The 23,028-nt window shown below is 42.1% G+C and overlaps 1 protein-coding gene across 2 annotated transcripts in view; it reads right to left on the bottom strand.

The window, feature by feature from the left end:
• The window catches only part of PRKAR1B (protein kinase cAMP-dependent type I regulatory subunit beta), a 100,383-nt gene that overhangs the window by 69,929 nt on the left and 7,426 nt on the right, over positions 1-23,028 (bottom strand). For both annotated transcript variants that reach the window (XM_063343908.1, XM_063343909.1), the window contains exons 3-4: positions 16,030-16,200; positions 11,583-11,674 (exon numbers count right to left, since the gene is read on the bottom strand). In XM_063343908.1, the coding sequence (XP_063199978.1) occupies positions 11,583-11,674; positions 16,030-16,200 (263 nt within the window). The remainder of the gene's footprint in view (positions 1-11,582; positions 11,675-16,029; positions 16,201-23,028) is intronic.

Below are 23,028 nucleotides of genomic sequence, written 5' to 3'. Positions count from 1 at the left end.
ATTTTTCTGCCTTTTTTTCAAGAAGAAAAACAGTGAGAAGAGGAATCTGATGGTGTCAAAGGGTTAAAGTATCCTGCTCCGGGCAGTCTGAATATCTGAATTTAGCAGCTGACAGTGCATGGTGTGTCAGTCTCTTACAGCTGTTCCAGTTGATTCAAAGACCATCTTTGTTTCTTGAAATCTCAGCAACTGTTACTTTTTTCCGAAGACAATGGTAGACCAGCTGTTACCTCACAAGATGCGATGTACTTCAGGTCAAAGTCTTTAGTAAGGAACTTGTAAAACAAGAACTAAATCACTGTTTGGGTTTGTCAGATTTTTTTTCATTAAAACTGAGTTAGCAGCCTAACAGTCAAATGACTTACACTTGCTATTTCCATTAAGTGCACTGGAATGACAGAGAAATTTCATCTGGTTGTTGAGCTGAATCCTCTCTTTCAATAAGGAAAAAACCCACCGCTAAACCCGGTAGTATTATAGATTATTTTTTGTTTGAAGGTCGGTTTCTTTCTGTCTTTCCCAACGTGGTGTTACTAAGCAGATGTCATCTCCTAATGGAAAGGCACAGGTCTAACCATTCAGAACGCAAGACAGGGATTTTCACAAGAACCTTACAGGAGTTAAATGTTCGCTTCCCACCATATATCAATCAATGTGAATATCTAGTTCCTCCAAGCTCTTTGAACATCCTCTTCTAAATGCACAACTAAGCAACTTAATCACACAGTTGATCCTCCAGTACCGGTACCGGTAATACTCCCACTTCCAGAGACGAAGGCTTTCAAAGCCGTGCAAGGTTGCGGAATCAGTCACCTAATGAAGACTTATTAGAGTAGGAGTAACTGTTGACAGGTTACCTACAGCCCTTCGGGGGGGGGGGGGGGGGGAGGAAGCATCATTTTAAAGAGCTTTAGTTGAAATAAACCCTTGTTCGTCCACGCTCAAAGACAAATTACTGCTTCCAGCTGCTCTGATGCAGAAGACAAAGACTTGCTGAGAAGAGTGGATGTTCTTTTATCCAACCTTTGTGTTTAATTCTGGAAAGCCTTAGCATTGAGTAATGCCTTTTCAGAGCCACTGCCAACTAATTGTTGTGTAAAGCAGCACACAAAGGCACGGTCACATATATACTGCAGCGGCAGAAAAATTTTACAAGGCCTATTAAATTCAGCAGTAGTCTTAATTTTTCTATTTTATATATAGAGAGATAAGTTTAGACTCAAGATTTTTTCACGAGCATGCATGAATACTATTTGTCTCAGGCTATTTTTTCTAGATCTAAAAAGGATTTATGTAAATTACTTCTCCGCTTTAACTCTGTTTTTCAGAACGGGTGACATACTGCCCATATGTAAACCACCACTTATGCAGAATTAAAAATAACTGCCATTAGGAATGGCGCCGCTAGTATTTGTGACGAAGAATATAAACTGTCTAACAAAACACTGAGGGTGAATCACGACCTCTAAAAAGCTACGAACTGACAGGATTTGTTTCTCAAGATAAAAATATCCATAAATACCAAATGTGTGTGCTTTTAGTTATGTTTAAGAGAATAACCTATCTACCAGGCCAAATATTGACATCACAAAAAGTACATCCCTAGTAGAAAGTCTGTAGCTGTCAGGCTCTTGTAAAGGGATTGATACTAAAGCAGATACAATCTGCGGATGACTGCTGAGCGCAGAACTTTGCATAACTAATTTAGAGACTGCTGCCTGCAGGCACCACAATGGTAATTAAAGACGATAATTCTTGAGTAAATGAGATGGATGTACTGGAAAATAAAGTCAGCATTAAATTCATGGCTAATCCTTGAATGGAGAATTGGATCATTTATTTTCCAAACGGCTGGGCAATTCTACCTGGTTTCATTTCCATCTCTGCTGCCAGATGACTGTTGTCTCCAAAATCCATAACTTTTTCTAGTTTAAGTAGTATTCCTCATTGGCAAGCTCCAATTCAGCGGGACTGAATGTGCTCCTATTTGAACACATGAATAGTTCCTTTGACATCCATAGCAAGCCCACGGAACAGCAGAGTTAAACACCGTGCTGAACGGAGGCCATAAACAAGGCATAAAAGGCACAAAGAAAAGCTGGATTCCAGGCAGTTTACCTGGAAAATACCTTGGTGTTATCCAAAGAGGGAAAGCTTTGTTTGGCACTCCTTGGTTGATTTGAGAGATGAGTTTCCTCTTCTTGGTTGCTTACGCCTAGAATTCAAAGGACAGGCTAATCATCTAACACCACTGATGATCAGAAAAGAGTCTCCCACACAGAGAGGTTTTGCACCAGCCTCTTCGGTACCAAATCTCTTACACAGACATAACTTGTACATATCCATCTCCTCTGCCCTCAAGTTACCACGGTCTGCTGGCCATCTCCCGGAGTTCCAGCACAGATGGGACATTCATGCTTTGCAAAGCTTCACAGGACGCAGCCTGCTCCGCTGTGCACCCTGCACAAGGCACATGGGGGGGATGCTGTGATCCCCCTCTCTCTGGGCTACCCCAAAAAGCAGGGGGAAGAAAACCATCCAACGCTTAGGTCACAAAAAATCCTAACATCATAGAATCATAGAATGGTGTGGGTTGGAAGGGACCTTAAAGACCGTCTTGTTTCACCGCCCTGCCCTGGGCAGGGACACCTCCCACTAGACCAGGTTGCTCCAAGCCCCATCCAACCTGGCCTTGGACACCTCCAGGGATCTTTTCATCTCTCATGTTCTGAGTGGCTTAGCTCCACATGTCCAGCTTTCTTGGCAAGGAACAATAGCTCATTATAGAGGTATCCACGCCATCTATTTCCATCCTCTGACTTGGTCCAATGACTCGTAAGGGAAATTAAGATGCAGTTTTGCCATCACTTAATTTGATTTCGGCCCCTGCTGCTGCCAAAAGGGGAGGTCCTGCCCTGCCCTCTCCTCCTTTGGCGAGCCGGAGTGCTTCTGCAGCCAGGTAGAGGGTGGGAGGAAGGGCCTGATCCGACTGAAAACTAACCCTTCGGGGGAGGATCACTTTTCAGACGGCTGATCGTCTAACCGCCGCCACGAGAGCAACAGCAACATGCAGCCAAGGTGTGGCACTCGCTGTGTTACTTCCTCCTTTGGTATCAGCTCAGAATTTGGCTTAAATCAATGGCGAAACCATACCCTAAGGCTCCCAACTGAGGTGTTTTGAGCACCAGCTAACCTTGACGCCTACAGCTGGCAGGGTAGATACCCCGCTTAACATCCCTGTGGTCTTAGCACAACGTGGACTCCTGGAGATACAGAAATACTAACGCAGTATCACGGGAAGGGAATTTTTCTTGCACTGTTCTGTACACCGTAGGCATATATGAAGCACAGGCAGAAGCTAGATCTGTGTTTGTTTTTTAACAAAAGAGTTAAGTTACAAATGCGAGGAAAATACAGGATGTGTAATGAATATGTCATAGCTGTGGCATCCTGTTTCTAAAATATCGTGCTCCTGAATGGTGCCGTCTTAGGTTTCTTTCACATATGCGAGGCTTTCCAGCTGGCCTGTAGCCAGTGCCTTAATAAAACATGGTATTATGCAGAAGTGAATAAAGCTTAGGGCAATAATAATGTCCTTGAAATTCACTAATCACTAGAAGTTTCAAGAATATTTTAATATGAGATCAGCAGGACAAAAACTAAAATTCATCTGTCACCTATGGAAAACCACTTTTCTCATGTTAGATTATGCCTGTACTGAAAGAAGTACCCAAATCAATAATGACTCGGACAAAAGGTGTGTTTTCTGAATTTGAAGACAATACTTAGCTGTAAAGGAGCTGCAAGCACTTCAAAAAACATTAGGACGTAAAATGATTACAAATTGAAGAAATGGTCTGAGAAAATAGATATACTTTCAAGAAAGACACACCAGCTAAGTATATTTGTGTAGAAATAACCGACGGCATAAATACATGATGAAGATTCACTGCCAAGACGGCATTTCTGCAGCAAAGGATCCAATGATTCCAGTGATCACATGCTAAGTTGGAGTCAACAATATCCTCTTGCTGTGAAAAATATAAAGAAAGAAGAAAGATGTGGACCAACTGGAGAAAGTTGAGAACAACAAAAATGGTCATTGGTCTGAGGAACCTGGTTTGCAAAGGAAAATCGGGAGAATTAGATTCATCAAGCTGAGAAAACAGAGGATGTGCAAAATAATAACCCTTCAAATAGATCAAAAAAAGAGAAAAGAAAAATGTATAGAGAAGGAATACACTCGTTTCCCACTACTGAGGATCTGAGAATTACAAAAACAGAGCTCAGAGACTTCTCCCATCCGGAGGACAAACTCAGTTATGTTCAAAGGGATTTGCCCAACCTGTTCTTAACAATTATAGATTCAACAATCTATTTAAGTATCCTTACTGCTAGAAATTATTACCACGTGTCTAGTTTACATCCATCTTGTACAATTTAATCCTAATTCTCATGTTTTGTCTTCAGGGGACACAGATACATGATTACTCACTTGCCCTCTGTGGCAGCCCTTAATACATTTGAGGAACGTTATTGTGTCTCGATGCTGAGGAAGTCTTCATTTGGACACTAATGTCTTTCAAGTAGCGTATATTTATGCCCAGGATGTCCCTGCAGGACCCCACTTTGCCACCAACCATGGCGTACAAAACTGCCTGAACTGCAGAATTCGGATTACTTAAAACACACTTGGAAGAAGGCAGGAGAACATTTTTCTGAAATGCTAACAGCAACATGATGGTATCTACAACAACTTGCCTCCGATTTTATCTACAGTATCACAGTAGCATCTGCCCCCCACAATGTTTGGGAGGATGCTGGGGAAAGGGTAAGAATTTTTGCTTGAAGAAAACTCTTGGTTGGTTGCATGCCCAGCACCAGAGCCAATTTTCATCTTTGTATCTTGGCCCTGACAAGCACAGAAAATAAAAAATGCCCTTTATTCTCATACCTTTGCCATGCAGGCAACACACAAGAGTAAATGCAACACTGTGTGTTGCTGTAATAAATACAGCGGGTTTGTTTACTGTTTAGTGCATTTGTTGTTGCTATTTTTGCACCTTTATTAGAAATCAGTACTTTAGTAAAAGCATTAAATACCGCTATTTTTGCACCTTTATTAGAAATCAGTACTTTAGTAAAAGCATTAAATACCGCTTCCTGACTCTTCTTTCCAAAGCAGTTTCACACTAGTTTACTGTTCAAACAAACCAATTTATTATTAATCCAAGTAATAAAATACACAAAAGTATTCTGAAAGCTGTTGCAGGCGTTTCAGCTGCCTGTACGTTAGCAATAAAGAATAAATGCTTGTAAAAATTATGATATTAACTAAAATACCAAAAGTGGAGTCTGGAAGTGTGTGTTAAAAATTTTATCTGCTCTCTTTACTCCTTGATGAAAGAGTTTTACGTAGATTTTACATATAAATTTTCCATAACATTTACATACAGATATGGTGAGTGTTTAACCGTTCCACTGCTTTATGTGGTCAGGAGGCCACCAAGCTTCTGAACGGGGAGTGACAGACATGGCTCGTGACTCCCGTCAGAGCAGACTGGCACTGGTGACATCCTGGAACCAGGACTGACACTCCTGCTGCTCTCAGTCCTGCTTTCTCACCCACTGGTTATGCTTCAGCTATATTTTCTTCTCCTCCTTGACAATCATCAGGTTCGGGTCCAAGTTCCATTCCCACAGCAGGTCACCTCTGAACCTTCTCACTGTCCCCCTCTCAGTGGCTGCCCCCATCCAGTAGAGACGGAAAACCCTGTCAATGAAATGATGAAAAAATAGCTTTTATTTTAATCCTTTATTTAGACGGAAAATAAACAATCTCTCCCTTTTTTTCCCCCCTTTACTATTCAACATCAGAGCAAAGCCCAGTGGACGTACTTGTATTCCAGCATTACATGCTGAACCGATAAAAATTCTTACTAGCTGCACTGCCAGGTTAGAAGAGATTAGGACAATCAGACTAGCCCCTTGTCACCAATTTTGACTTTACACACCATTTCACAACTAGGAAGCCTTAGAGGATGTTAATCTGCTGGATATCCAAGAGTGGGAGAGGAAATAAAATGCTGCCAAGTTCTGGGTGTAATTCTATCTTTGCACAGACAGAAATCCCCTCCTGCCTGCTGACCGAACGACAGCAAAGCAGCAGAGGGGGCACCAGCACGACGCACCCTGCCTTCCTCATTCCTCCCACATGCAAAACTCCAAGCTCGCAGACCAAAAGAAGGGGGAAAGTTTATGCAAACTCTGAAGGGCCCTCAGAATGGACCTGAACCATGAGATCACGCTGGAACCAGGAAGAGTAAGATCAGCAAGGAACTTCTTTCCCTTATTCAGCCATTAGAATCTATAGCACAGGCCACCTAACACAACGCTTGAGTGTTAAGTGTAACTTCCCACCAGCATTCTGGAGGGACATGACAAAGACAGATCTACTTTCTGAAATATGCACTTCTGTTAAGTCTTTAATTTCATCTTTAAGCTCTTTTTATTAGGTACAAACGACATAATAAAGGATTTTATTTAATTTGGTTTTTTGCTGTGACTTCCTCTTGGATCACAGGTGCAACGAAGAGCAGAGAAACAAGATAGCTCCTGCCCTCAACTGATGTTAAAGACAAACTGTTGCAAATAACATAATGTATAAAAAATAAATTTATGGTTATAATGCAAAAATCCCTCACAGTTAAGGTTGCCTTTTCACTTTTCCCCAGGATAATGAAAGGGTGAATGCCTCTTACCTGGCTGTAGGTCCATCTCCACCAATATTTCTTCTCAAGACTGTTCATCCTTGGACAGTGCGGAGCAATTCCTAGTTCTTCTGGGTGCGCAACTTGCACGGTGCTGTCTTCTGTATCATAAGATGTCCTATGCTTCAAGGAGCTCTTTCAAAGCTGTCCCACAAGAAGCTATTTTGCAGGACTTTGTGTATGTATGTGAGGCTTTGGTGAGCACGAAGTTAGGACCAGACAGGCACAGGGCTGCTGATCATGCAGTGATCATAACTAGCAGGTCTTCGGAGTGCTCTCTACCTGGGAAAACTGTCCTCTTGGTGGTCATCTCCACAGCTTCTGCATGATGTTTGCACACCGGTATGAACTATGCTTTTCCAAAAGATCTTGCTGCCCTCACATCTGCGCTTGACTAAGAAGCTCCACAGCCCACCTAATAAAACCCTTCGAGCAGTCTCTTCCAAGAGTTTTTGAGTGGAGTCACGGGAGAAACACAGAACGAAGGGGAAAACCCCCATGTGGACATAAGCCAGCCAGTATGTCTTCACATGAGGTGGGGGAAAGGAGGAGAGAGAAGTTAGAGTACATGTGCCTAGGGACCTGCAAGTTCATATAACAGCGCTATCAAAACCCAAGCCCAACCAGCCAGGCATTAAACACATCCTCACTGCAAAGCAGATACAACAAGCCTGAACCAAGTGAAAGGGCTTTGCCACGCGTCCCAACCACGGCGGTGAACCCCATCACAGCACGCATGACAGGAGGCTACTCTGAGAGGACCATAAGTGAGCTTGGGTTGATAGCAAGGCAAGAAATGAGGATGAGCCCAAAGGCAGGCACACAGACACACATCCGTGTAGTCTCTGCAACTCACTGAGCTATTTAGTCTATAATTAAGCCCATCACCCCATTAACATCCCTCTTTTCCCCACAGCTCATAAACATTTACCTTACCTGTGACTATTTCACAGAAATTTTGACGTAGTCCAGTACTTTTGTTAGATGTGCAATGTTTTAATAACAATCAAAATCAAACTATACCTATTAAAGCACAGTAAGAAATTAATTTTGTGAAGCCCTGATGTTGCTTTAACTTTTTACAGCTAGTTTCTCATCAATTTAAACAAATTTTGGAGAATAAGTATGTGATACATCCATGTAAACTGGAGGTTTTGTTGTCAGTGTGTGTGTAACAGACCAGGTCTAGGCAAAGGAGGACGCACAGAAAATACTCATCAGGTGCACAGGCGCGGAAACACAATTAAAAAGCCACACATTCCTGACTTTGCAAATGAGAACAGCAGCGCTCTAACACTTAAAAGCACATTTCCACTTCAGATAGTGGGCATTTTGCCACTGGCTTTGAGAGAACCAGGACCCTACTCCAGAGTTTAATCAAGATCTTATTGAAGTCAATGGAGACGTCTCAGGAGAAGACAGCGGGCTGGCACACCACTGTGCAGAGCTGCACTGTTCTTTACAATACCAGCGACTCTGGAAATGAAAAGTTTGGCAAAAGTTGCTGATAACTAGCTCTGCTGCTTTTAGGGAAACTGTAGCTGCATCAGTACTTTTATTGCACTTTTCAGTATATTTTTACACCAGAGACTGCGTGTAAGCGTGTGTGTGCGTGTGTGTGCATGCATGGGATAGATGGCAACCCTTTTTTAAGCACGGCACATGAAAACATGTTATCTAAAATAAGACTTGAACAAAACTATTTCAGACACCAGTGCAAAAACATACTTGTTTACCTTAACTTCAGCATGACTTCCCATGCAATTAATCATTCATATGGAATATCTGACACAGAGATAATATGCTACATACTGCCTTTATAAATAAGGGTTTATGTCAGACATAAGGACCTTCACAGCTGCCAAGCAGCAAGTGCAACACAAGTCATGTGCTCTGCACAGCCATGGAGCAGATTGACAGAAATATCTTTTCAGAGGAGAAGGAAAAATATAAGAGTCATCCATTGTAAATGAGGAATTAAGCCCTGCTGGTTCCATCCTTCCGCCGCCTGAACACCTCCTACATCTTGGTGAACGGTCAACCATGAAATTAAATGAAACAATGATACTGTCTTCAGCGTAGAAAGCACTGAGGAAAATGAACACCACCACCACCACAGCAGCACAGAAAATGAAATGTCCTCACCTAGCTTTCCACCATTCCCGGAGGATAGAACCCAAAAGAAGCCATACACCACTCACTTTACTGAACTATGTATCTGCACCTACAAGCTGCAAACTAGAAGTGATGGCAATGGTATGCTCCAATTTGCTGACTTTTCCACACTTGACAAACGAAACCAGACAAGGGCAACAGCACCATGTCAAGAGCGAGCTCAGTAAAATGCAAAGAGAGAACAATTTACTCATTCATTGCAATCCTGTCTGCAAAAGCAGAATGTGTGTGTCCTTCCGTTGAGTTCCTTTGTTTTCCCAACATCAGCAATAGCTCCCCGTCCTCATCACAGGGCTTGAATGAGGCACCTGGACACATCCTTTAGCAAGGGAGGTGGTGTATAGCCAAGTATGCTCCAGCGCACAACCCAGAAACCAAGAAGCTTCTAAATCTTTTGACAGCAAAGACAGTATAGACCGGGTCAAACCACACTTTGAGGACTGCAAAAGCAGATAGTCTACAACCCACCTGCAGCACACGTGGGAATCTGTGCACATCTCCTCCCTCCTAACACATACCCACAACAGGACAGGCTGGCTGAGACGGGCAAACGGGACATGGGGAATGGACAGGAGAGACCACGACTATGATGTACAATCAGCACAATGCAAGAAAAAGCACTTTTCCTTCAGTTCTTCTCTCTCAACCTACTTTGAAAACGTATTACTGAAATGTCCCTTTTCCAGCCCTAAAACCTTTCAGTGCCGGTCACATTGGCATGCCGATGGTATAACTAGGATTTATAGCAGTTCTGTAGAAGAATTCTCTGCTGTGGGTGAAAAAGCTAGAAGAAATGTGCAATGTTAATCCTCTTCTAATTACTCCAGAAATCTGCATGCTAATGTGATATCATAATAATTAGGATTGCAAAGTAATTAAACTGTGTAAACGCCTACAAGAGGGACCAAAATTTGCACACTTGGAACGTGCTTTGCCTGAAAGCGTGCGAGCAGCCCCACCAAAGGCCTGCACTGCTGATGTTCTGCCAGTACTAAAAACATCAGAGTGTTGACAAAGTCTTTGTCCTTTCTAACCACAGAAGAACAGAAAAGTGTGGTTGGCAAGGACCTGGCGACATCACTTCGCGATCTGCTGCAAGGCAGGACTGACACTACTGATGTCATTCCTGGCAGACCGTAGTCTAATCTGTTCTTAATGACCCCAAGTCATGGAGACTCCACAACCTACCCAACAGTCAGAGACCTCTTCCTAGTATCTGACTTGACTCTTTCCTACTGCATTTTAAATCAGTTGTTGTTTATTTTTTGGCACGCACAGCAGTTTATTCCTCATATACCATTATTCATACACAATTATAAGCTATTATCGTGTCCCTCTGCCCCTGACTTGTCTTCTGCAGCCCAACAAACTCCAGTCTTTCCTCCGAAGTGACATTATCTAGCTCTGTGATCGTTCCCACCAATCTTCCCTGAACTTCCTCCAACTGTTTATTCTTGAAGTGCAGTGCCCACACTGGACACTGTGTTCCAGCTGAAATTTTTCCAACACCAGGACATGTCTTGCATGTTCTCCTGTTTAGTTACTCCAGTAAAACGTTAGTATTTTCAAAACAGCTTGACATTAGTGACTAATGTTCAGACCATGATTCACAATAAGCTCCGCATACTTTTTCAAGGAACTACCAAAACTGCAAAACAACCTTATAGTTATAAAGGTGTTCTTCCTACAGAAGTATACTTCTCTGCGCTTGTCTCAGTGACAATCCATCCTGCTTTTATCAGAACATTTCTGCAACCTGTCAGCATAATTCTGGATTCTAATGTTGTCTCCCAATGTTTTAGCAGCCCTTTCCATCTTCATGTCATCTAAAAATTCAACACTCATACTCTGTTCCACCACTGAGGTCATGAATAACAATAATGATGAAAAACAGACCAACCCTTCCCACGCTCCAATATGTCTTTCCATTAGAATGCTGGACCATTGATAACTGCTATTTGGTATGGCAATCCAACCAGTTTTGCATAGATTCCAGAGTGGTTTCACTGAAGCCGTGTTGCCCTTGATTGTTTATGAAACTGTCACACACATTAATATCGAAAATGATACTAGAAGTCAAGCTGCTTTGCCTCTGTTGTGCCTTCCCTCGCTACAAGACTTGCTACTCGCTTGTAGGAAGACATTTTCAAGTTTCTAAAAGTCAGACTGGCTGTTACTGAACTCCTTGGTCTCCTTCAGGTGTTTACACATAATTTGTTTGTTCCAGTTTTTCAAAGAACAAAATAATTCACATGTAATTCTTTTACCTCTTCGTAGACATTATGCTTTTTCTTTCCCACTCTTCCAGCACTTGACCTATCTTCCCTGAGTTCTCAGAAATAACTACAAATGCTTCTGAGATTGCTTTAGTCAATTCCTTAAGTAACCTAGAATAACGTTCATCAGGCACAGCTGATTTGAAAATATTAAATATGTCTGAATACACTCTAACCTGTTCTTGCCCTTTTTTAGCTTGTGATTTTACCCTCTGTCATAATATGCCTGTGTGAGAGGGTGCATCTAGCGTGGCACAAATGTATCAGTGAGTGCAGTTCTGATCCCTGAGATAAAATTTAATATAATGCCTCGTCCTCAGGACAAGCTATAGATTCCTTTAAATCATAAAGCCCCTCATACCTTCGTTCATTGTCATCAAGATGAGCAAAGAGCACGTTCTTGGAGATGGCTTTTGCCAGAGCAGTCATAGTTTTATAGTCCTTTGGAATAACCTGTAGAGAAAAGAACGAAGGGTCATTACTACCTGGTTGTATTTCTTTATAGATCCTGAAATCTATAGAAAATTCCACTACTCAAGATAACAGATGCAATTTGATTTCAAACACTGAGACAGGTTTAGGCTATAATATAAAGCCACTAAAAAAGTAATAAATTACAGTTTTGACAATGTGAGGACAAGAATTTATGTTCTCAGTGTGACAACCAGAAAAGAAATACAAGATCTGGGACGACTGGGGAGAAGGATATCTATAAAATACAATAATTATCAGGTGCTGGCAGCTGTGTTGCCTCCTTTCAAATCTCTTGGACTGAGGAAAACGTACTTAATATTCTTCTTCCCCCACAAACAATATCAGAAACAACCTATTGTTAAAACTAGGGAATGAGCAACATTTCATAGAATCATAGGGTTGGAAGGGCCCTCTGGAGATCACCCAGTCCAACCCCCTGCCAGAGCAGGGTCACCCAGAGCAGGTGGCACAGGAACGTGTCCAGACGGGTTTGGAATGTCTCCAGAGACGGAGACTCCACCACCTCTCTGGGCAGCCTGTGCCAGGGCTCTGCCACCCTCACAGCAAAGAAGTTCCTCCTCAAGTTTAGGTGGAACTTCCCATGCTCAAGTTTGTGCCCGTTACCCCTTGTCCTGTCCCCGGGCACCACTGAAAAGAGCCCGGCCCCATCCTCCTGACACCCACCCTTTCAGTATTTGTAAGTGTTGATAAGGTCCCCCCTCAGCCCTTTCTTCCAGACTGAAGAGACCCAAATCCCTCAGCCTTTCTTCATAAGAGAGGTGTTCCAGTCCCCTCAGCCTCCTGGTGGCTCTCTGCTGCACCCTCTCCAGCAGTTCCCTGTCCTTCTTGAACCAGGGAGCTCAGAACTGGACACAGTAAATTTCACAGTACCTAAATTTCTTTAGGCAAAAGGTAAAAATGTGTTGATTACACCCTACTTCTCAGTACTGGTTGTGGTATAAGACAGGCCCACCTGGGTCACAACCCCGTGCCTTTGCTTCACGGCAAACGAGGACTTGCATTTGAGAATGAAGAGGCATTTTTATTTGTTAATTGGAGAGATGGCAAAAGTCCCGTTGTACATGAATTTGCTCAAAATATATGCTGAAATTCAGAAGTATGTTTTCATATTGGGTGAAGTTTTTTTGTAAGACTTTTGCAAGTTAGGCTTTCCATTTTCATAAACATTTTGGTAAGATATCAGCAAAGACACTGTATCTCTGTATTTGCCAAGCATCTTCTTCTGTCAGTCAGAGACTCTGTGATTACAAGAGACACAAGAAATTTGTAACAAGGTTATGACTTGTAAAAGATGTTCTCTGGCTTTAGCAATGTGATTTTCCTTACTACTTTCATTATAACGTGACGGAATCAAGCCGAGTAAAAATGTTAAGTGCTAAATAAATCCTACTCCAATCTGAAAATCAACATCCGTTTGCCTGTTTTAATTACTGTAGAAAAAAGGTCTGAAAATGGGCATTCATCTTTCACATTTTCATATGACATAGTATATCTGTCTTATTTAAGTTCCTACGTATGCTGATGTTTAAGTAGTTTCCTTTCCTTATTCTGGAAAAGCAAGATACTACCCATCCAACCAGAAGAACAATGTCTCAAACGGAAAAACTGATGTAGAACCAGTTCTCATGAAGAATTGATCTAGATTATTTAGAGAGAAAATACTGCACTGAGAAGATCTAACACTAGACTCTGGCTTCAGACATCACTTATGTTGACTGCTGTAGCCATCAGACTACTCAAATTAAGTCTAGAGAAGCATATATATATATAAACTCCGTATGTGTATCTGAATGAAACATGATCTAACTTATCTAAAAGTTTAAATTCCTCAATGTTAAATAAAATGAGCATTTGGCCAGCATCTTATTCTTGGTTTTTACCCTATCAAACAGACGCTTTGAACCCTTGCTCTATTAAGCATACCCCAGCTGTTCAGCTTATGGCTGATGAGCCAGAAGGGTAGATAATCAAATCACAAAGACATTCAACTCCAACCTTTCTGGCTGATTACGGACCAGGACAGACTAGACTTTCTCAGTCTAAATCTGAAGCAATGAAAGCCACAAGGCGGAGACCAAAGTGTCAGGGCAGGGACACAGAAAACACAGGACAGATTCTTTAGGTGTCACAGTAACAGGCATCTGACCAAAGTCAAATGTCGGAAAGAATCACTTGACCATTTCTTACATCGCTCTTCCAAGTAACCCTTGAATGTTCTCTTCAAGCTGATAACCGACTTTACAGCGAGATTGCTATTCTGTTAGTTGTTAACTATATGTTATGTCAGATGTGTTGACAAATACTGCTTTCTCTAGTTTCGGGAATGAAGCAATGAAATAAACCTCCACAGAGATCTTCCTTTGTGCTCCTCAGAATGGAGCCATGCCAGGTGCTTGCTCAAATCACAAAGCTAAGTCTCCTTTGATTTTCTCGCCAGTGACATAACTCATTGCACTGCCTTTAGCACTACTCATCCTATAGTTCACCCTTTCACGGGATCCTTTAAATTGGCTTATGACCCAGATATGTTTCTATCCAACACCTGAATTCAAGCCAGCGATTCTTCCTGGCTACTATCTAAACTTCCATCTGTTTGCAATAGTCTAACACAACCCTTGCCTTGCTTTTTACACTTTTAAATTAGTTTCATAATTTGTCCTTTCAGTGTCTCCCTTTATTCCTCTATTCTAGAAATCGCTGTCACAAACACACATCCATGGGACACACCACGGGATTCATTTGCTGATGGCGGAAGACAAAGCACTGACACAAACCCTCCCAGTGCTAGGTCGATATTCCTTGCAGCATCCGTAGCCTGACAAGAAACCATCCCCTAAATTATTATTATTTGAGCTCAGTCAGTTCCTAGGAAATTAAAATCATAACAGCCCTAGTCACAGAACACAAAGAGTATGATCTGTATTGCTTCTTCTGGCTCTTGCCTACCCATGCTACTGTCAGGGCTTATTGGCATCACTGTTGAAAAAGGAAGAAAACAGAGTTAACTTCAGGTTCTGTTATAAACAGAAAAGAATTACTCAGGGGTGTGGGAAGGAATATTTTCTTTGATTTTCAGAAGAGTCAGATGGAGCCCATAGTAAGCAGAGACAAACACGATCCCTTCATAGAAGTTTTTAAGGGGGACATTGCAAACTGCACAGAAAGAAGTGTCTGAAAGTAGCTTTTAAAATATCACGCAAGTTTTTTCACAGTGCAGTGCATTAATAGCTTGACCACAGTGCTGTTAAAATTTACTGTATACTTGCAAGTATTATTTAACTACCACAGGAATACTCCTCCATATTTGTTTTTACGTTGAAACACTCTCCTAATTCTTTGTTTCTTGGGACAGAAATCCCCAGAGCAGCCAGTGAACTTGTATCATAAGTGGATGACAAAAGCACATCTGACTGCAAAGCCAAGAAGTATTCTGCCAAAAAACAGTGACTGACAAAAAGTATTGCCATAAAGGAAAAGCTCTTTGGGTTAAAGCTACTTCAGGCGTGCACAAAAGCACATTAGTAGCATCTGTCAACCTTATGAAATGCATTTTTAGCCTGGCTCCCTAAACAAATATGACATACAGTATTGTAATGTTTGTCTTTTATTAACCTTTGAAAGCTTTGGCCAGTTTAAAAAAAAATGCAGAGTTATTAAGAGATATCAAGGATATAACATACCTAGATATTTTTGTGAAAAAGGCCACTAAAAAAGAGCAGCCCAAATTAGTGTTCCTACTGAAGAAATTACCTAACTTGGGATTGGCATTTCTTCAAAGAAGACAGTCACATAAAATTGCCCAAGTATGGTCAACAGACTTCCGAAAACCCATGGGTTAGGGATGCAATCAACATGGGAACCATGTGCCTGAATCACCTAGGGAACCTAAATGAACTAGGTTAGAAGAAAACTTGAGCTAGAAGTGACTTTTTGGGAAAAAAAAAAAGTAGGAAATGCAGCAGTAGAAAAGGCTGCTTTCCAAAACTGTGAGGTTCTGACAGAAATCAGAAGCTGCCAGAGTCTGTGAATATCAAGAAAATGGCTGAGAATCACTGACCCTATTAGAGGGGGAAACAGACCAGCAGCACATCTCAGAAAGGAGAGAATAGGGAACGCTGAAGCCACGTTGATGGGGTTAGTACTTACTCAGAGAGGCAGCAAAAGAACTTGAGTGTGAAGAAGATGGTCAAGCCATGCCTATGCTGGCATGAGGACACATCCTACAGGCTGACCCATGAGTCCAAATTGCGAGAAAATATGAGTCACTCGATTGTCCTGTACATCTCAGAATCGGATAGATGGTAACACATTACCTTTCTGACGTAAGAAACAGCATCTTCCTCAGTGTACACTTCTGCGCTGACACCCCCTCTTCTGCGTCGGGCTTTTACCACGGGGTTGGGAGGAGGAGGGGAAATCTCATCGTCATGAGAGTCAGACTGGGAACTGGATTTCTGCCGAGCCAGTATTTGTTTGCATTCTTCCTGCAAGGCAAAAAGAGACAATGAAACATCCCTCACCCATGTAGCTAACTTGCTGGATATACTCAATTCACTCTTCTTTTACAACACTCAGCAACCCCTTCACTTCTACGTTTGGATCACTGTCAGTTTACACATGTGTACTGCTGAAAGAATATTAAAAATTTAATCTGAGCAGCATGAAGGACTGATGCTAATTACAATGTGTGTACAGGTATCATCACTCCAATACTTGACCTGTTCAACCTTTTCTTACACGTAATGGAAATCAATGTATTATAAACTGCAGACATATCTTTGCAGCTACTGCTGGCTGAGAAAGCAAAAGAACAAGCCTCTTTTGCTCACTCTCCAATATCACAGCTGTTATTTTCTCAGTTGGCTTGTACATATCTTTCTGTCTTGTACAGAGAACATATCAGAAGTCACACATTGATATATTAGATAGGTTTCTTCATCTTGCTCTGCTTTGCAGGCTTATTATCACCAGAAAGAACAAAGATGCTCCCTACTCCAGAATTTCTGACATATAACAGTTTTACAATCAATGGGACTACTTCCAAGCAAATAAGATCCAAGGTAGGCTCCAGAGGACTATGAAAAATGATGGCTGGCCTAGCCCCAGCTGGCCAATAGGGAGGTTATTCTCCAAATTTCATGCTCATGGAACGGAGAATAAAATGCGAAGGGGAATCCCTGAAGAGACAGTAACGAGAGCAGGAAACAGTATAGAAAACTTTCAAGAAAGGATGTTAGAGTTGCAAGACTTTGTCAATTGACACACTGAATTATTTGACTTCTAAAGAATTGCAACCAATAAGATTACCCATAATCATACTGTCCCAGAGCCTCCTCCCTCCCCCACCTCCTATTTTTCAGTTTCCTGGGATTCAGGGGAAAGCACACAGGAGTAAAATTCCCTTTGCATCATCCGCATCCATCAGCCAAAGGAACGGGGGCCTGTCTGCTGGTTCCCAGCCCACCTCCTGGCCCCCGGTACCACCTCAGCCTGGCATCCTGCTCCCAACACACCACCCTGCCTTTGCTCCTTCTCCAGTGCCGCTCCGGCTGCCTCCTCCTAGTCTTCGCTGACCCTGGCTAAGGCAGGGGGGAACCGGAGATGGGATGGACCACACGTCCTGTCCCCAGCTGGTCTGACAGAGGAAACCGACGGGCACGTGCAGGAGAGACATGAGGACTTTAAGGAGACAAGCCAACTTGGGCAGCAGGAGTCAGTAATTTTATTTGCTGTCATCTATTATATTGCCGTAGACATAACCCGCACCCTGACGGTCTCGGGGTTAAGTTGATGGACGCACACACAGCCAGCTATCATCCAACGATGCCCGGAACAACTCCAGGATCTTTGAGACAATTCAGATGAGCAGCACTGCAGGCCACCCAGAAGAAAAGGCAGTAATGCTGAGGTCCCTGTCCACCCCATAAAACCAACCTTCTTTTGACACGGATGCCAGAACCTGGCCTCTGTCTTACACAGCTATTTCCCAATGAGACTTTCCAATCAGAGGGAATAGATGGAGCCTGTGGAGGAGGGAGGATCTGGGAGCACCAGTGCTAGACATGTGGTGGATTACCAACACAGCCAGTTGGTCGCCTTGACAGAGGAAATGAGTTATAGTTAACTCATCAGGTATGACACCAGAAAAGAGTGGTACAGAAAACTGGCACAAGTTCACAATTTTTAAGCTCGCACGAAAAACAGATGATTAATATATATTTTGCCACCGATGTTTACAAATGTCTGACAAATCCAGTCATGCCACTTGTCTTTTCTGGTATTACTCCAGTTTCTTTCCTCACCATCACTGACAATGCCCCTCTCATTAACCTAAGGAGCCTTTGACAACAATCTTTGAGGTATTATTGCTACTTGAAATGAATAACTAAATAGTATTTCCCCTGCTGCATAATTCAAAGTAACAAGTCACACATTCTTGTTTTGATTAGAGGACTGCTGAAATATTTAAGAGACAAGCACAGAGACAAAATGTAGAGGGCTGGCTAAAAATCTGACTTTTAAGGTCCTGACCTGCCTCAGAAAGTGCAAAGTTCTTTCTGAGATCAGTATATTTTTTAACCGCAACTCCCGGACCATAACACAGTTGAGCTAGGTGCTGTAAACAAAAAACAGAAAAAAAGCTGACTTCAGATGTATTAAATACTTACTGAAACTTTTTCATTTCCAATTCAAATTTCAAATAGCAGCACTGGATATGTAAAAAATGACTCAGCTATATTTTCCCATCGTGTAAGAACTGCACGTCCTATTTAAGCATTCTCACCAACTTCTTCCCCACATGAAACTCCTCTCTGACCGCCTGTAGCTTCCTTAATTACAATTATGCACTTGTAGAGACACAAACATTTAACACAAAAGTATGTGCGCTACACATTATCACTATATTTAATACCTAATCATCAAAACCAAACCTATAACTGAAGAATTTCAAATAATATTACTGGCTATTGTAGCTTCGTGTGTCTTTGATAGTGTAACGTTCTCTCTTTATATTAAGTGGACACAACTAAATTCACTTTCTTCATGACCTTAACTGAAAGGTAATGAAGACCTTTCCGGACAACTAGCAGCTGAAAGCATACTAAAATGTAACTACAACAAGAAGGCAGTCCGGTAACTATTTCAAGGTATGCAGCACTTACACAGCTCTTTTCATACATAGCATATTTACTCATAGAGAAGAGCAGCAGTTTGCCCCATTTGAGTATCAAATACACCCTTCTTTTTCGATACACATTGTATAAAAGGCACTTTGAAGGAATTATAAATATTATCTCCCCTGCCCCAGCACAGATTTATACACGAAAGAAAGCTCAGTGAGATAAAATTAATATCACGAAGCATGCTCTTAAACCCAAATACCTTTTAAAGCCAAAAAGATATTAAAGGATTATAAAAGTGAGTTACCATATGATTCATTTTAAAAGGAAGTCTCTTCGCTACAAACTCCTTTTATATAAACAGCAGATAGTTGACTGGCTGGCTTTTCCATATGCCGCTATTTGTAGTCTAGGTAGGATTTCCATTACTGAACTAAAGAGTGCCCTTTGAAAATAAAAGCGTACGCTCTGTCCTGGATTAAGCTTTCAAAAAGCCGTCTTCCATATATCCTGGGGTAAAACTGCACAAATACAGCAAATATTTTAAAGGAGGAATGGACTCTCTGAAGACTAGTTCTTCAAACACTGATCTTCAGACACAGCTCGATGTGAACGCTTGTGCAGAACTCACTTTCAAGTAAACACCTCACCATCTTTTGTTGTCATGACAACAAGCGATCTCACTCTCTATTTGGATGGCACAGATAATTCACAATCATACTGCCCAATTATGTCCACCTTAACATGAGAAAACACATGGAAGACAACTGCAAAACAGAGTAATGGCCTTTGCACAAGCCCCAGTGAGCACCTTGTTCTTCTCTTCCCACCAGTATCTGCACTGGCTTCAGTGGAGATGCTCCCGACATGTAGGACACATAAGGTCTGATCCAGTTATCTGTAGTCCAGTGCCATTTTGGGTGGCCTTGCTTGGCTTCCAGCTGCCAGCTGAGGAGGACACGGGTCTCATGCTGTCCTGTGTCACATCTACCAGCCTCAGTGGACATTGCACATAATTGAGGGAGTCTTAAATGGCAGTAGGGGACCACGTGGGTGCCGCTGACTGAAGCCTCCAGTGTCACTGCCACAGTCCAACAAAACGACATACCAACACACCCCAAATCTACAAAACAACATTGCTGTGTGGCGGTAACACCCTATTTCACATACACATCATCTAATCCTACTTCTGTTCAAACCATGTTGCAAGTGACCAAAACCCTAGCTAATGTTGTGAACAAAAGCCTTTCCTGGTTTTTTGTAGATGGATGGTGAAACTGGAATGCCATCACTGACTTTAGTGATAATAAACTGGAAAGGAAAGAAAATATACCATTGTTGCCTCCAACTAAAGGAAAGAAGAACGAATAAATACAACTGCAGTGACCCATTTACCTTTCGAATGTCCACCTTCAGCCAAGACATTTGCGCTACAAGGTGCTGAGGTAGAAAACACAGGAATTTAGCACGCTGTCCACAGTGTATGGGGTCATCGCCTTTACTGATTACTGCTTCCATGAGTCTTTAATGAGTTTAAACACTGCAAGTGAAGCAGCCACGATGCTGTGAGGTTTTAGGTTTACTCTTCCTTTCACACTGCTGCTGGAGAGCACACACACTTCCTAACCCAGAAGCTTTCTTCTTTGTCAGCCGGAGCATTTCCAAACAGAAATTCGCTTCCAGTAGTTCCTCTCCTGGTCTCTCCTTTCAGTCTTTGTCACCACCTGGAAACCCGGATGTTTCAGCTGAAGGAAGGACAGCACCTGAGGAGGCTCCGAGTAACTGTGCAGCTTGACAACAAGCCAAGGAGACCTTTAAAAGCAAGTCAGCCGTTCAGTATCACTGCTCACTATCCCTGCTCTGCTTCCTACAGTTTATTCATTGCATTCAAAAGCAACAACATAAAGTACACTCTAAATGAAATATTTTCTCTTTTCTTTTTCCTCAAGCGCATTCCTACATTTTCTGACTGGCAGACCTGGAATCCACTTTCTATTTATCCACAGCAAATGCGCAGGGTAGTTCACGCGCACATAACTAATCTCTCTTTGCACTGGAATTGACCCAGAGGAGATGGTCTCAGCACAGGAAGGTTTCTAACACCGCCTCATCGCTCCTGGAGCCTGACACAATGATTTATAGCAACTAATAAATGCCAAAGGTAAAGCATTCCGCTTTGTCGGAAGCACAGGACTGACTGATGCCATCACTGAAAGCTGGAGAATTTGGGAGCTCTTAATGTCCTTTCCAGTCTTGTCTTTGTCACGATGGGCAACTCTACTATCTTTATGATCAGTCAGCCTTGTAACTGGAGACTTCTCACACAATCCCAACTATTGCTCCGCTGCCTTCCCAGTGTGAATGCCACCTTTTCTCCTACAGCACCACTAGGAAGTATCCTTAACATCCACTCCTCCTACTAACACATTTATCCACCCCACAGTTACCCACCACTTTGATTACTACTACTGTGTCCTCGGTGGCCTCTCTGCATCTCAGTTCATTCCCAATTTCCAATCTAGGCAAAATTCTCCTGCCAAAACCCACCTACTCTTCTGCCGGCCTGACTGCATCGCTCGCCTTCTGGAGTCCCTTTACCGGCGTCCTTTCACCTCCTGCAGCACGTTAACGCTCCTTGTCTTCCCCTCCAGCCTCTTGCAGTGTCTCAGCCCATCACCGCCTCTTCCCTACTTTCTTACACACGCAATAAAGTAAGAGAGGTTATGGTACCAAACACAGGCCGCATTTTTGACACTTAAAAGCTTATATAACCAAAGAGAACCATCACCAACTGATTTTTAAAACCCAGCCAAATAACAATGTATGCATGCATATCTTGTATAAAAAGAAACGTCCACAGAATAGCTCTATTTCTACTAGGCAAACATAATTTAAACTAAAATGCTAAATACTATGCCATATTTTTCAGCAACAAGCAGAACACCTAAGTCACCCTGAAGTTTTTAATCACTGGATACGTAATGCCAAAGCTGATTATTTGTTTTTTATTGCAGCCATCTAACACAGCAGACCCTTAATCCAAGAGAAACACCACCAGTCTCAGTGAGGTTTACATGTGAGAGGCAGAAATGGACCATCAGAGCATACGAAAAGATAGCTGATGACTGAGGTTATCAAGAAAGAGGGAATCATAAATGCTAGCATGCCACTTGGCTCCTTAAAATACTTCTGTTGTGTAGGTCCACTTAACGTTTAGAAGCATACTGATGCCCATAGATCAAATGTGCTGCTGACAGTAAGGATGGTTATTCAGAATCTTGTGTTCCTTCAGTCATTTCAGAGTGGAAATTGTCTCTAAAACATTTCTACATTTTCTGCTCCTCACTAAAATTCTACTCGATTTATTCTCTAAGAAATTATCTGGTGTTAATACAAATACGAAAATATGTGTGCTGGACTGCTCACCTTAAATATGTACTCAGCTTTTTTTTCTTTCTTTCATCCTCCTCCCTTCCACATGCATTTCATTTTTGAAACCCAAAACAACTTCAGTGGGCTACGAGTGCCTTCCTTGGTACAGGGTTATTCAGGCTAGACAGCAACCTTAACTGTCCCCCTTAACCCTTCAGTGGGATGCTCACGACTCATTAAGTACTTTTTTCTTCACAACTGGCCAATAAATCCAAACTAAAATAATTAAATAATTACAGACATGTTTTTATTTTGAGGAGCTTGAGCCAGCAGAGCTCAGAGGGCACAGCTTCCACACCGGCTGCCAAGCAAACAGCCACCGCGGCACAGACCTCAGCACGGCACCGCCAAGCCCACAGCACTGCAAAATCTAAGCTCCTTTTCTTAACTGAAACCAAGTCAAACCTCAAATAATCTTAAATCTGCTACGAAAACTGCTGTTCTCCATCCAGTCTTACTGGTGTCCATCTTGTGTGCCCAACTAAAGTGAATTCATGCAGCACTAAAAAGGTATTTAAAAATACGGAGTCATCTTTTCCTGCATTTAGGAGAATATTAATGAGGAACTACTTGAAAACTAACTAAAAAACAAGAGTAAAACCAAAGTTCACCCTCATATTGGAGATTTGGTTTGATTTGTATCATTTTTTACATAGCCTTTCTCCTGGCTATTATTCCTATTTGGCATGGCCCTTGGTTTTAAAAAATTACTGTGGGAAGATAGAAAAGGCTTAAGTACCTCTGCTCATCAAGTCACCT

The sequence above is a fragment of the Chroicocephalus ridibundus genome, chromosome 8 (assembly GCF_963924245.1).
Source record: "Chroicocephalus ridibundus chromosome 8, bChrRid1.1, whole genome shotgun sequence".
Taxonomy (NCBI): Eukaryota; Metazoa; Chordata; class Aves; order Charadriiformes; family Laridae; genus Chroicocephalus; species Chroicocephalus ridibundus.
This window is presented reverse-complemented; position numbering and strand designations above follow the sequence as displayed.